Below are 14,915 nucleotides of genomic sequence, written 5' to 3'. Positions count from 1 at the left end.
ATACACACACATAAAAATTACACTGTAAAGCTGACCACCATGGGATATATGTCAGAAGTAAATCTGGCTGCAAGTTGAGCTTAAACCAGCTGTCTGACTTGTAAACAGTAAACACCACAGTCCAAACACACCGCCTGGCTCAGCCTCCCTCCGCTCCTGATTACTGTGAGAACACGTCATAGCAAAACATCAGTCTTTGTCTATTCTTCTCCTCTTCACCCTCTTATCTGTTGGTTTCACATCAGAAGCTCTGGCTGTGCCACCTGCACATGAAAAAGCTAGAGCAGAACTCCACATGTTAATGAGATGCTCATTTTCTGACCAGAGTGGAGTATTTTAATGATGTCATTTCTCTTTATTCTTGCTATTGCTGAAATTAACATTTTCTAAGCCCTATTTTTCCACCTCCTGTATTGCAACAGTTGTTCACTCAAGTCCAGGCAGAGCTGCAGGAGTCTCCCTGCGTTAGCAGGCTGAAAAAGTTTTATCAAACTGCTGTGGAAAGATACCTGGGTACAGGCTGCTCAGAGTAGAGACAAGAACCATGTCCATGATCAGAAAACACCCAATAGAGCAGGGAACCCGGCTGGCCTGATCCATGAGGGACTGAACACTAAGCCAAGGGCTCCCAAGGCCACTGAGGTGAGCAATTAAGTCACCATCCCCATTAGGAATCCCCACCTAGGTGATTCAAGAGGAGAAGCCTATTCAGCAGTGTTGTGTGAGGCAAGTGGAGATGCAGTGTAAAGAAACACAGGACTTAAAATACAATGTCAGGGATGGGCAATTTTGGGATTAAAGAACAACATTTGGATACAATATTGATGGGATGCTCAGGAAAGGGGCAAAAAATTTGGATAAAGAAAGACTGGAATGAGTTGCTAGCCAAGTCCTGTGTCTGCTCACCATCACCTGTACTGGCTTTTGGTTAAACTGTTTTCCAAACTCTTCTGTGCAGGTGAGCTCCTCAGTGTGCACACACACAAGCACACAAATCTGCCAGTGAGCTTCAAGCCAGAGTAGCCACAGAGTAAGGACAAGAGGTCTTGGGGGCAGATTTTGCAGAGACAGAGAAGCTGGGAAGTAGGAGGACCCATGAAATGGGACTGTGCCTGAGCAGTGATCCTTATGAATGTGATACAGCTACTCATACCACACTTGATACCATGGGACTCTTGGAAAAGCACCATGGTTCCACCTGTGTGAACCCAGTTCTGCTGGTTGTGCTTTCCCAGTGCCTGTGTCTCTCAAGAGTTTGCTCTACAGACCAGAGTCAGACAGCAAGCAGCCTCTCTCCACAACTTGCCCAGCAATTCTTCACCCAGCATAAGCCCGGCTGTAAAATCTCACACCCACCAAACAAGCAGCAGCCACAGACTGTGATCACTGCCCCTGGGCCTCCCAAGGCAGGTCTAGAGGCAGAGCTCTGACAAGAGGAAGCCTCTGGGGCTGATAGTAAGGTACACACCATGGTATTTATAGATCAGCTATGTAAAGAGCACAGAGCTAACTCAGTCCTCAGCTGCAGGCAGCTGGAGGATAAGTGGCATCTCCAAGTGCCCCAGACAGCGAGGGGAAGAGCAGGCAGCTGCCCCAGCTCCCTGCCGAGGCACACAAAGGCCAGGGAACGATGCTGGCCAGGTGGCACAGTGCAGGCTGCCAGCTGCCGGTTACAGTTGGTAAGCAAGAACAGAACTGGTCTGTGGAGAACAGGGCCCAGATAAAAGCTCAGCTCCCTTGACAGCCCGCAGTGCCCCTCATCTCATTCACACACATCTCAAGGGTTTGTTCTTCCAGGAAGCCCCCAGATGAGCTAAGAAAAGTGTTAAAAGACCGCACATACGCCACCCTTAAAGATCTTTCCCTGTGATCAATAAAAATCATAAAAGCTACAGCAGGGCATCAGCTTTCTCCACCAGCTGAAAAAAAAAGACAAAACCAGGTCCACTGCCAAAGCCTGTCAAAAACCTGGCAGCTCTCCAAGTGCTTGTTTGCTCTGAGAAGCTCTGCAATTCATGCCCTCTCCGGCCACAGAATCCAAGCTCAGAGCATCTCAAATGACTCCTTCCCAAGGAACAATGTCTCACCTCCCCACATAGAGAAACTCAGATGTGTGATAGGAAAAGAAAGACCAGTGCCTATCTCTTACTACCTCAGCAAGTTTCTTTCCAGGCACAACAGTGGCCAAGAAAACAGCCTCAAGCATCCCAGACTCCAAGCTCAGAGAACCTTGCACCCTGTCTCCCAGAAGAAAGGTAAATCCAGAGGTACAAAAGTCATCAACTAGCTTCAGAGAAGTAAAATAAAGTAGACCCAGCATTTCACTTCTTATCTTTCTGGCTTCAGCTCCTCCTGAGCCACAGTTCCTTCTTCAATATTTGGTAGCACTAACATGGATCAAGAGCATGTTAGCACGAGCACTGAAATTCAGCCATAACATCCACAACTGCCATCAGGGAACCTGAAAGGCTGCAAACCATGCAGTGACAGAGAAGTGCCAGTGGCGCTGCTTGTATCAATTTTCTGACCTCCCAGCAGTGGCAGACAGTGAAGACCAGCAACTCTGAACTCAGGTGTGCTCACAGGCACATTGCATGCTGCCTCAAATGCTGCTCCTGATACCCAGGTCCACGTGAACGTCACCATCCTGTCTTAGCCTGCACGGCATAGCAAAGAACAAAGGACTGCACCTTCCATCTAATTTACTTGACAGTGGAAACATCACAGAAAGGAAAACAAGAATGAATCAATACAGCAACCACTGTCTGTGCAGACATGCTTCTATATGAGAGATTTGTCTCCAGGGACAAAGCAAAAACCTCTGGATCTCTGCAGAGATCACTATGGGGGCATAGCATGGAAAGTGCTCCAACAGCTGAGCTTGCAGAAAAGTTGGTAATGTGTCAGACACAGAACAGACAACCACAAGGTCATTTTTTCTTACAGGAGGTCGTTGATGACTAGCAAGAACTCAGCCATCACTCTTAAGCCACCCCAGAAACCACTCCTAAGAGTCTCAGAGTCTGCAGGGAAGAAGTACAAGCCCTACATCTGCCATCCATCTGCTCAGGATAGAGACAGCAATTGGGAGAGTTTCCACTCAAGCAGGACTGCAAGAACAGCCCAAGGGTCTTCTGCTACCCTTGAGCAGCCTGACATCCACAGGGAAAGGGCAAAGGTATTGACGCGGAGATCAGCACTCCTCCTCCCAGTATCTGTCTTTTCTCCTTTCAGCACAAAGCTCCACATGCTGGCAAAATCTGTGCCAGGGAACAAAGCTGCATTTGGCAAGAGCTTGTACCACTGCTGACTCTGCTTCCCAAGGAGCCTGCAGAAGAGGACACCTGACATAACCAAGCCTGCTCAATCTTCCTCTCTTAACCATGATAAGACATGCTCATATGAATCCCTAAAAGGGAGTCTGATTGTCCCCACAACCACAGTATGACACAGACTCACTCAACAGCACTAAATGGGTTATTTACTCAGCAAGTTACAAAGATGTCAACAGAGTACCTATGATAAAGTCTTGGCTTACACACAAAAAAAAAAAAAAAAAAAAAAAAAAAAATCAATCACAAACTGTTTTCCTACCCATAAAATGTACAGAAAGAAACCTGGTCAATAGACAGCTGTTAAACACATGACAAACCACAGGTCCATCTAACTCTGGAAGTAGTTCAGTCTCTCTTCCTAACATGAGCTTCCCTAACCCAACACTGGGTTGAAAATCAAAATGATCTGCTACACCAGAGCACAAGTTTTCCCACAATTATTTTTTGGGCCAGTTTTGTTTAGTGTGTAGCTCTCAGACACAGAATCACAGTTCTGAGTTTCAGGTTTAATACCAAGCAGTGGCTGTAAGTCTTAAAGTGCACAACAAGCGTGTACTGCAATCCATCTCTGTTAATGTGACCGTTTGAGGCTGTGCCTTTAAGAAAAGGACAGTACTGGGACACTCTGGCTGAATGGTTTGTAAACAAAAGACAGGTCTAAACGAATTTCATTGGTAGATTGGTAGAATACAACTTTAAGTTTTGAGTGCAGCTGAGACTTTCCTCAGTTCACTCTTCCCTCCTCCCTTTCCAACTCGTCGGCTTCTAGGCTCTCTGCCAGACTGACCTTGGACAGATAAGTGTGTGGCCTTGTGGTGGGATGGAAGGGGTAAGGCCAAGAAGCCTCCTCCCTTCCCCCTTTGTAAAGTAAAAGGGAAAAAAAAATTGAAGGGAAAGGAAAAAAAACTCGCAAGCTGAATTAGCAAAGCAGTGGAGCTATATTTACAAAGCGATGTAGGGTTTGCAGGGAGATATTTACAAATTTACAATATCTACGATATATACAAAGATATACAACAGAGTAACACAGAAATGAGAGTAACCCCTCTCGGCAGAGAGGGGTCCCCCACCTCCGCTCTCCCCTCTCTTCCCCCCTTTCCCCAGAATGGGATAGAAAGAGAAAGGAAAAAAAAGGGAAAAAAAAAAGTTAGAAGCAGTTCGTGTTAATTGGAAGGGAGTTAGTATACCGGCCTTTATCTATCTTCAAGGCCGAGGCCTTGGCAGAAAGCCCAGCACAGGGACAGAGAGCAGCTGCACCGTAGAAAGGCGGAAGCAAGACTGACTGAGAAGTGCTGGAAATGTCCACTTCACTCCCACTTCAGAAGTTGCTTCCTCCCACTCGTCCAATGAAATTAGTTTAGACTATTCCTTCCGTTTACCAACTTCCGTCCACCATGTTCCCTTTCTTAAGGGGGCAACGTCAACCGGCCACAGGCCTACTAACACTTTTCTTTAATTTATAACTGCTTTTATTAACAATTGCTCTTTTTCTCTCTTTCTAACCCTCTTTGAGGAAAAAGGGGAGAGAAGGGGGTACAGGGGGGGAACCCTCCTCAACAGAGGAGGAAATTTCGTTCCTGTATTATCGTTTTTCTTTTTACTTTGCTGTATATTTCTGTGTATATATTGTAAATACTGTAAATTGTGTACATATCCTGCATTCCCTAAAAATTGCTTGTAAATATAGCATTTCCCTTTTGCTCCTCCAGCTGGCTAGCTGTGGTTATTTTCTTTTTCTTCTCTTTGTGGGGGGAGAAGGCTGGGCCTTTCTCTCTAACCCTTGATAGTTAAGAAGTTTCTATTCCTAGGAGGCACAGCAGATAGTTCTGGAGATACTTGGAGAACCTAAGAAACATAAATTACACATGCATGCTGACTGAGAGAGAACCACACATCACATGGGGACAGCAGGAAAAGAGGCTTTGTCAGGGAGAGAAGCTAAAAGGGACAAAGGCAAGCATGAGCTTGGAGAGGCTGTCAGTCTGTTCCTCACTCCTGTGACTCCCCTAAGCCCTTCCTGCAGGTCCTGTCTCTGTGTTTCTCTGCAACAAGATGAGTTAAACTCAATGATCTTAAAGGTCTTTTTTCAATCTAAATGATTCTATGATTCTAAGATTCCCCAGCTGAAGTTTATTTTCAGCTCCTCACAGAGGCCAAAGCCTCACTTTTGTGTATGTCAGGAGGGCCATCAGGGGCATGGCTACAGCTGCAGAGCAAGATTTAGCTCAGCTACTGACCAGACATTACAGTATGTTGTTAAGGGCACTGCCCAAAGGCCTCTTAAATCCTGTCAGGCCTGGGGCATCAACCACCTCTCCAGGAACCACCCTCTCAGTAAAAAAAAAAAAAAAAAAAAAAAAAAAAGTTTCCAAGCTGAACCTCCCCTGATGGAAGCAGCTTCAAACCATAACCATGCCTGTCCCTACCTGTCCCTAGATCCCAGGAAGAAGAGCTCAGCACCTCCCTCTCCATAGCTTTTTCACAGGAAACCACAGACAACAATGAGATTATCCCTCAGACTCCTATCCAAACTAGACAAACCCCAAACCCCCGGCTGCTTCTCACAGGACATTCCTTCCATCCCCTTCATCTTCTTTGGTAACCTCCTCTGGACATATTTGAGGACCTTCACACCCTTCTCCAATGGTGAGGCCCAACACTGCTCACAGTGCTTGAGGGGAGGCTGCACCAGTGCCAGATCCACCCTTTCCTGCCCGGCTGGTGATGCCATGCTTGATGTCCCCAGGATCGGGTTTGCCCTCTCCGTGCCAGGGCACAGTGCTGTCTCCTCTTTTGCCCACCAGCACTGCCATGTTCCTTCCTGCAGGGCTGCTCTGTAACTACTCCTCTCTCAGTTCAAACTGTCATCCATCTGAAACTTCCCCTGCACCCCAGACAGCCTCTGCTCACTTTCTTACTTATTCTGCATACCAAATCGAGCCCGATGAATTCCCCACGTACTGGAGAACCGGGGCACGGGTTGGGTTAGGTCGGCTGAGCTCCCATGGAACCCATGTCGCTCCAGCCGAGCCAAGGCAGAACGAGCAACAGTGTGGGGACGGGAGTCCCGCAGAGAGGAAGCTCCATTAGCTCCTGCCCATCCATCGGGGCCCCTGATCCGCTCCCTATCTCCAGTCCCCGAGCCCAACACCGGCGGAGCCGCCGGCGGTAGGAGGGCGGGTCCAGTGCGGCGATCAGCCTATGGGCGCTGGCGATGTAACGCTTCCCGCACGCCGCCATTGGCCGCAGCATCCGTCCGTCGGGCCGCGGGGCCGGGAAAACGGCTACCAAGCGCCCCGGAGGTGGCAGTGGGGAGGCAGCGGGGCTGGGGCGGACGCCGCCCCACGACCATTTTGTTACCGGCAGAGGCGGCGGGGTCACGCTGTGACTCGTTCAGTCACCTGGGGGTGTTTAAGAGCAGGCTGGATGAGGCTCTGGCCAGCCTGATCTAGTGTGGGGTGTCCCTGCCCGTGGCAGGGGGGTTGGAACTAGATGATCCTTGTGGTCCCTTCCAACCCTGAATGAAACTATGAAACGGGCGCTTGCAGCCTCCCTGCTGACCAGGACAGCCCGGTCTCTCGCAGAGCTGGTGGCACGACCCCTCCGGTCTGGGGAGCTGAACATAATCTCCTGCTATTAAAAGTAATAAAATTATATTAAAAAGTGAGGTTATGACATTTCCAAACTTACAGCCTGGTGAACGACTCGACACAAGCAGAAAAGAACACCAGGGAACACCCAGCATCACCTAACACCACCCTGCTCCACCTGCACTCCCACCAGCCGCTCTCTCTCCAGACGATCACATTCTCCTGCCTCCTAATCCCACACCCAAAGAAGTTATTGATGAGATAAAGAACCAAGATTGTGGGAAGGTACCGTGTTCCCCTTGGTGATGCATAGTAACACATCCTCCTTTCTGCTAACACATCCCCAATGTCCAGTTACAGGGACACAGGAAACACCCTTGCTCTGGTATATGGGGTGCTCAGAAGCTATCATTGCCATTCCAAAATAACCATCATGATGAAACATCCACAGTGGGAGAGGTCACTCCAGGAACAGTCCCAAAGCTGCAGACAGCAAGAGGAGTATGATGTCATACAGTTAAAGTAGGTGAATTCCCACCACAAGCATGGGTCTAATCGGGCCACAGATGAATATGTAAAATCAAGGAACAACACAGAATTTAAGTACATGTGTGTATGAAAATTCTTCTAGTGATCACGTAAGAGACATGATCCAAAAATGGGAAACTGCAGTCGGTACCAGTGAGACACCAATCAACAGATCTGTGGGGAGCTGGTACAGCCCTGACAGACGAAAACTCAAGAAGCAGAGACCAAAAGTCTGCTCGACATTAGTCAACAATTAGTTCTATGGCCTTCCACAGCCCTTCCTCTGTCTGCAAGGTGGAACTGAGCTCAGAGGCAGCTTCCCTTCAATCCAACCAGTCCATCACGCTCTAAATCTGAGGCAGTCACATAGCCACACCAAGATTCTAAAGAACTTGTGTTTGGGCCTTAATTTGTCTGCATATGGGGAAAACAAAATGCAAAGAAAATACTGGAGCCTACCAAATCTTACTCTGTACATGGGAGAGTACAGAAAACCCTGGAAGGAAGTTTACCTCTGTGCCAAAGTGATCAATAAAGATATTGAAAAAGCTCCACAAACTGAACTTCAGTTTTGTTCCCCAGTGCATGCCAATTCAGCACCAAGCACAGGAAAAGGCACTTCAGATTACTGTAATCCTACAGCTTTACCAGAAACAGCACCCTCTTAACACACCATGCCAGGATCTGGCTGATCTAACCAAATCAAGAGAGCTTTCAAGATAAGGAACTGCAGGGAATCCTTGACCTTACTTTGACCTCCAAATTTACATCAGAACAAGTGCCTCTTTCATCAGCAACAGAGTTTGAACCACCGGGTGCCTGCCTACAATAAGGGATGAAGCAGCCGAACCTCTGTGCGCAGCCCTGGCTTGGCTGGGAAAAGCTACATCAGCACTTGTGCCGCAGGACTGGAGCAAACATTTTCTATATTTCAGCAGCTCCACAGCTTGCCCAGCCAGAGCAGGTTCCTCCAAGCCAACACAGAGCAGAAACCAGCTTAGGGAGACAGCCCCCAGCAAGATAAACACAGCACAGCTAAATGTGGAAAAAGGGTGAGGTCCAAAACAATAAGACCTAATCTGCTCATGTCTCCAGACAGGACAGGTCTGATACACATACCAAGAGGTGGATGGGGATACGATAAGCCCAGCTATACTTTATCCTAGCTGAAAACTTCAAAGCAAATCCAAACCAAAGCATAATTCAAAAGCTGATGGCACTGGGTAACTGCCTCTGCAGTGGGTGTTGTTCACATCACACCCCCTGAAGAACACCAAGGACTATCAGTCATTACCCTTTGCTGTTCCCAGAGCAAAAGATCTGTGAGAGAAGATGCACCCAGGAGCACTGCAGAAACTCCCTGCTCAACACAACGGCAGCTGGCCCTGACGCAGCCCGTGCAGACAAGCCTGCACCAGAGAGAAGGTGCGGGAAGGAGAGCAGGGAGAACAGGCCCTACCCCGGCCCTGCTGGCCCCGAGCCCGAGGAGAGGCCCCGCAGCTCACCAAGAGCTATCCACCTCATGCTACCCCTCGCACCAGGACCCAGGCTGACCAAGGAGAAAAACGGCAGCCAGCGAAGTGTGACAAGCGGCCACCGGGCCCCGCCCAGCCCGGTCGGAGCTCTCCGCACACCCCGAGGGTCCGGCCCTGGCACTGACCTCCTCACGCCGCTTCTGCCAGCGTCCACACGGCGACTCCTCGAGAATCTCGGACTCGTCCTCGCTCTCCTCCTCCTCCTCCGGGGGCGCCGCGGAAGTCACCGGCGCAGACACTGAGGTCATTCCCGGGCCGGACGACGCGGGCTCCGGCTTAGAGTCGGAGCCACTGCTCGGCACCTGCTTGGACTCGCCCTCCGACATGCTGCGGTAGCACAACCTGAGGGCGAGAAGCGTGGGCCGTGAAGCGAAGCAGTGAAACCAAGTAAAAGCCAGACCAGGCCCGCCAGACCGGGCCGGGCCGCGCCCCCCGGGCTTGTCAGTCGGGGCCGCGCCCCGGGCCTGCTGGCAGCGCCCGACCAAGCCGGCTCTGACACAAGGCAGAGGGGAACGGAAGGCAGTACAGAGACCGAGAAAAGAGAGAAACCAGCAAAAGTGATGCGGATTAGAGAAGCCGCAGACTCACCGGACTCGCCCGGCACCTCCCGGTCCCCAGGCGCGTCGCTGCTCCGCCGACAGACCACAGCCGCCAACCGCCGCTCTAGCGTAGCGCGCCGTCCGGGGCGGAGCCTCCCACACGACGACCAATCAAAGGCCGCAAGCGTGCCGTCAGCCTCCGTGAACTGGCTGGTGGGCGGAGCTCCAGCGGACACCACAGAACAGAGAGCGCCCGAGTGCTAGCTGGCGGAGCGGCTTAGCCAATGAGAGTCGGAGAGAGGATCCATCAGCCTCCGCTGATTGGCTGGTGGGCGGGGCTGAATTTTTATAAGGTAGTGGAGGCAGGCTGGGCCCCTTATACTGAGGGCATGGATTACTTTGAGGTGAATTGTTCTCCCTAGAGCACCCACCACGAGGGGCTGCCGCCTCGGCTAAGCTTTGGGCCATCCAACGCCACAGGCGGCCAGTGGTACCGCTGGTCTCGAATTCCCTGTTTCCCCTCCCCACTATAGCATAAGCGTGCTAGGAGCATAGCTGCCCCAGGCAGCATGGCAAGCTGGCCCTCGGCGTGCGTCTGTCGCGGCGCGGGGGAACCCGCGGCGATGGGATGAGAGAGCTGTCGGGCAGCTAAAAGCTACGGTGGGCAGCCCCGGGCGGGACTCGCGAGCTGGCTGGGCGGGAGGAGTGGCCATCGAGCGGGACGCACTCCTGACCCGGTACTGCTCTAGCCGTCACTATTCTCTATGGTAGGCGCTTCCGGTCCCTGTGCTGCTGTTGTGCGGTCTGAGCGCAGTTCCCCCGCAGCGACTCTCTAGCCCGCGCTTCCGGCCGCGCGACTTCCGCTCGGTGGGTGGTTCCGCCGCCCGCACTACCTTGCCGCCTGCGCCGGGCCGCCCGTGCCCTCCCGTGCCGCCCGGTACGGTCCGGCCGAGCGCGGCCCGGCTACTGCTGCCGCTCCCGCCACCACTCTTCCCCACAGGGTCCGCCGCCCCGGGGACCGGGTCCGCCGGCGGAGGCCACTGTAGGCGCCATGGGCGCCTACCTGTCGCAGCCGAACACGGTGAAGAGCTCCGGGGACGGGGCTGGACTCGGGCCGTGCCCGCTCCACTTCGGCTTTAGCGCCATGCAGGGCTGGCGTGTCTCCATGGAGGTGAGCGGGGCACCAGCCGCGGGTCCTGGCTCCAGCTGCGAGCCTGGCGGGGAGATTTCCTCGTTTCTGGGTGCTCTGCGCCCGCTGGAGGGACACGGGCGGGAGGCAGTCGCTCCTTTTCTCCCGCGGGCACGGGGCGCTAAGGTCGCGTAGTGGGGAGGGGCCGCCGCTCTTGGTGCTACCGTGGCCATGCTGGAATGTCCGTAGGCTGTTGTTTGTCATGATGAGCTGCGGGTGAGTTTCCTTCTCCCGACATACACAACCTGGAGAAACCGTATAAGGAGAGAGATTTGGGCTAAACGGCGTAGGGAAAGACAGTGAAGCACTTGGGATGGAGTGTAATGTGACAGCAGATGGAGAATCCTCGGACAGAATTCGTCCTTTACCTTTGAGGCAGAAAGGAAGCATCAGCTTTTATCTCTTTCCCTGTTCTTATTTGGTTTCCAGGCAAATTTATTGGAGGAACTTTCATTGCTACTCTCAGTCTCTTATAGCCAGGCCTGGCTTTACTTTCCTTTTAGGCTCATTACAAGGCACATGAACCATCATAAGTTAGGTATCAGGCTGCAGGAGCTGGGTGCTTGCCCGTGCTCGTCCCTAGGGATGGGGAAATCTGTTGGAACCATGTTGTCAAGCTGCTGGGACTTCTCTGCCTTGCCAGTGGTTGCTGGTTCCTTGAATTTGAATTTTGGTGCCCTCTGTACCATACATGTGCTGGTTTATTTCCCTTGCAGGCAGCTAGCAAATGGGCTAAATCAGATAAGGGTACCTGCAGTCCCCCCTGGGGTACATCAGCTCTGAATGCAGTAAAGCAGCCCCTTTGTTGTAGCGCTTTGGCTAGAGCATCCCTCTCATTTGCATCCCTTTGGCTAGTCTGGAGAGAATATCTCCTCCTGACTGTCAGGGATGGATTTTCTGCAAGCATGGGTCAGTGAGCCATGCTGTCAGATGCTTCACTGCTACTATAATGTCACAGCAGCTGTACTACTGACAGCATGGTGATTCCAGGTGTTTCCTCCTTTCTGTGTGCATCCAGGCTCTGTGAAACCCTGGGCTCTGAGTTCCAGAGCACAAGAGGCAGGAGGACTGGTGTGCTCAGGGCATGTCTGTGCTGAGCTGTGTCTGGTATTGTCTCAATTGGTCCATCCTGGTGACCTCTGGAGGGGTGAAGTGGTGGCACACACATTGCTGGAACATGGAGGCAATGTGCAGTGTAATCTCTGCAAGGCGATTAGCTCCTCTGTAAGAAGCTGGATGCAGACAGTGCTCTGGCACCCTGGCTGCACAGAGGCTGAAGGGGTTTAAGGGGATGGGCATGGGTGATGGTGAGCAGAGAGTTGCCCCAATTTATAATGCTGGTGGAATAAAGTAGCCCCCTCCATGGTGGGACACTGGTTCATGAAATCAGTTATAGTTGTAAATACACTGGATGGATGAGGCTCTGGCCAGCCTGATCTAGTGGGGGGTGTCCCTGCCCATGGCAGGGGGGTTGGAACTAGATGATCCTTACTATGATACTATGATTTCACCTATGTGAGGTCTGTTCTTGCTGCTGTTGACCTTCACAGAACTTGGACAGGACCCCGAGCTTGCAGCTGTGTTTTCTGCGCTAGCCAAGGCCGATCTTTGGCTTATTTCCCTGTTGGCAGGACTGATGCTGAGGCTGTTGGTGTGGACATGTGTTAAGGTCCGGAGACATTAGATGTCTCGGTCCAGAGACACAGTTCTTTTAAATATTCCCGTGTTGTGAAATTAAAGGCACAAACGAGGCCAAAGTATCAACAGCTAGACTATTTATTAGATAAATAAAGTGGACATAAGAAGGGAGAGGGAGAAAAGAGAGAGGGAGAGAGAGAGGAGAGATAGAAGAGAGAGAGAAGAGGAAAGGAATTATATTACCACACCCCTCATCCCCCCCAAGACAGTTCGAGTCTGTGGAGGAAAGGTGCTGCAGGAGATGTTGGGTTTGTAGAGAAACTGTGGTGAGGCTTTTGCTGGAGAACAGCTGTGGTACTCTGGGGAGATGTTGGGTTGATACAGGAACGGTGCTGAGGCTCCTCTGGGCAGCCTGGGTCTGTAGAGAAGGGGTGCTGAGGATTTGGCTGGAGCTGTGGTCCTCCGGGCAGCTTCTTTTCTCCGGAGCAGCATCGTCCCGGCTTTCTCTTCTCAGCGGCCTGGCCCGTCTCCTGTGTTTTCCTTCATCTCCGTTTTTCTCCCCGTTTTTCTCCTCTGTTTCTCTCTCCTGTTTCTCTCTACAAACCAGTAGTTTCTCCAGTCTTTTATACAGTTTTTAGTCCTTAGGTATGTATTCAAATATTGTCCCTCAGGAATTCCAGTGGCAGGAAATCTGTGTGTTTGGGCAAGATCCTGGCTGGAGGGGAGGGAATCTTCGTCTACCCCATCTCCATCCAGACAAGGCTCAGGAAACAGGTGGAGATTATCTTGCCCTAAAGGTGTGATGGCTGGGTCCTTGGGTCCTATTGTTGTAGTCCCGTGTTATCACGATGCAATCACAAGCTGATTTGCATCCAGGATTGGTGGACAGGATTCTTTCCACCTTCTTTCCAGTGGCTCTGCTATCACTTTATCTTTGTTGACTCACACAGAGAGAGGCAAACTTATTAGACTCTCACAACATGGTTTAGCTGTGTTATTCAAGAAATGTGGGTTATCACAAGAAGGGAGAAGATGGCAGGAGCACCTATGTCTCACCAGAAGTTCTAGTGCATTGTCTCTTGTTCCAGTGCTGGGTGGTCTTGTCTTGGTTTGAGTGTTTTTCATTTCTTCATGTTTAATTGTATTTTCACTCTTCTGCAAGGCTTGGAGAAAGTTTTAGTTTTGTGTTTAGTGAAGCCAGTCAGAGTACGTACAAGTGGTAGTACACGGGATTTTGGGTAGTGGGATTCATGTGTGGGAGTTCTCTATTGCCTTTAACTTGTGTTATAAGAGCCCCTAGGTGAGGGAGGAATGCAAGATGCTGAAGAAATGCTATAATAAACTCCCATTCATAGCCCAGAGAGGTTGCTTTGTGAGTGAGGAAATGTTTAGGTCATATGCAGGACTCAAGGTAAAAGGTACCCAAAAAAAGTATTTGGTACTGTGAGCAAATAGGGGGAAGAAGCTGAAGACAGGATTATGGTGCAGAGAAGAGTGCTCTGGAATAGTGAGATGTGCAAGAGGCACTTTGGAGGTGGTTGGATGAGACCTCTATGTGCTCTTTTGTGTTCTTCTGATGGTATCTCCATGATGAGACACCACCAGCTCCCATGTACAGCTTAAGTTCACTGCTGGTCTCAGGAAAAAAAGTCCTTGCCTCAAAAAAAAATCCAAGAACTGGGTTTGCAGATATGGAGACTTCTCATTTTTAACCTTCAGCTTCAACTGATTTGCTAATTTAATTTGAGTTTGATGTTTCAAACCTGCTGGTTTTCAGTGCTGCTGTAGTAACCACTGTGGAGACCTAGAAACCCACCCCTGATAGCTAAAAGATGGTGTTTGTGCTTTGTGAGCTCTTGGTTTGGTCTGAAGTGCCTGAGATTGTGATTACCTGGATGTCAGTCACTGCAGGTAGCTCACTGGGACTGGAGATGTGTAGCTAGGAGCACAGGGTGGTCTTTTGGGTGTTGTCTGACTTGTTTGTAGTGTTGAAAACACCAGGACTGGTGCACATCCCAGCTTACACTGGTGCAGAGCAAGTCTTGAGTGCAGCATGGGAGCTGAACCCATCTCTTCCCAACATATGCTGGCCTTGCTTGTCCACACTCCTTGACTTAGCACCCTTCTCCAGGGTCAAGATGAGGTTTGGTGAGAGCTCTACAAAGTAGAGACTGTTCCTATTGCCACTGCTAGGTTTCCTCCCCAGCAGCATCTGCATTACTTGCTCTAATTAAACTGCTCTTTAGTCACCTGGGATTTATCCCTGTTAATTCCTGGTGGTTTTGCTGTCTCACTGGCTTCTGAAAAGTGAGCAGAAGAATGATGGTTCTCTGTTAATTCCTATTTTCATTCACTGCCTCCAGTGAACATGCTGGTTACATTTCTTACAGAGTAATCCAGAGTTATTTTTTCATTTTGAGCTGTGATTGTAGCTTGCGTGGTCAGACCTTGGTTTCATCAAGAGTTTCACTGCACAAAGTTCTGCATAAACCAGAACCTCTCTTTTTCTGTTCTCCTTAGCACTTGATACACATTGCATGGAAACAGAATTCTCTTCTTAA

General features: G+C 50.5%; 2 protein-coding genes across 3 annotated transcripts in view; one reads left to right on the top strand and one right to left on the bottom strand.

The window, feature by feature from the left end:
* NRBP1 (nuclear receptor binding protein 1) overlaps positions 1 to 9,647 on the bottom strand; it is a 91,140-nt gene extending 81,493 nt beyond the window's left edge. For both annotated transcript variants that reach the window (XM_068143098.1, XM_068143100.1), the window contains exons 1-2: positions 9,577 to 9,647; positions 9,114 to 9,330 (exon numbers count right to left, since the gene is read on the bottom strand). In XM_068143098.1, coding sequence (XP_067999199.1) covers positions 9,114 to 9,314 — 201 coding nt within the window. In that variant the 5' untranslated portion in view covers positions 9,315 to 9,330; positions 9,577 to 9,647. The remainder of the gene's footprint in view (positions 1 to 9,113; positions 9,331 to 9,576) is intronic.
* A 749-nt stretch (positions 9,648 to 10,396) lies between these two features.
* PPM1G (protein phosphatase, Mg2+/Mn2+ dependent 1G) overlaps positions 10,397 to 14,915 on the top strand; it is a 57,718-nt gene continuing 53,199 nt past the window's right edge. The window contains exon 1 of the mRNA XM_068143097.1: positions 10,397 to 10,698. Coding sequence (XP_067999198.1) covers positions 10,579 to 10,698 — 120 coding nt within the window. The 5' untranslated portion in view covers positions 10,397 to 10,578. The remainder of the gene's footprint in view (positions 10,699 to 14,915) is intronic.

Source organism: Melanerpes formicivorus, unplaced genomic scaffold (genome assembly GCF_026170545.1).
Source record: "Melanerpes formicivorus ecotype bairdi unplaced genomic scaffold, bMelFor1.0.p_v2 SCAF_9, whole genome shotgun sequence".
Taxonomy (NCBI): domain Eukaryota; kingdom Metazoa; phylum Chordata; class Aves; order Piciformes; family Picidae; genus Melanerpes; species Melanerpes formicivorus.
Note: the sequence above shows the minus strand (reverse complement) of the source record. Positions and strands in the feature narration are given on the sequence as shown.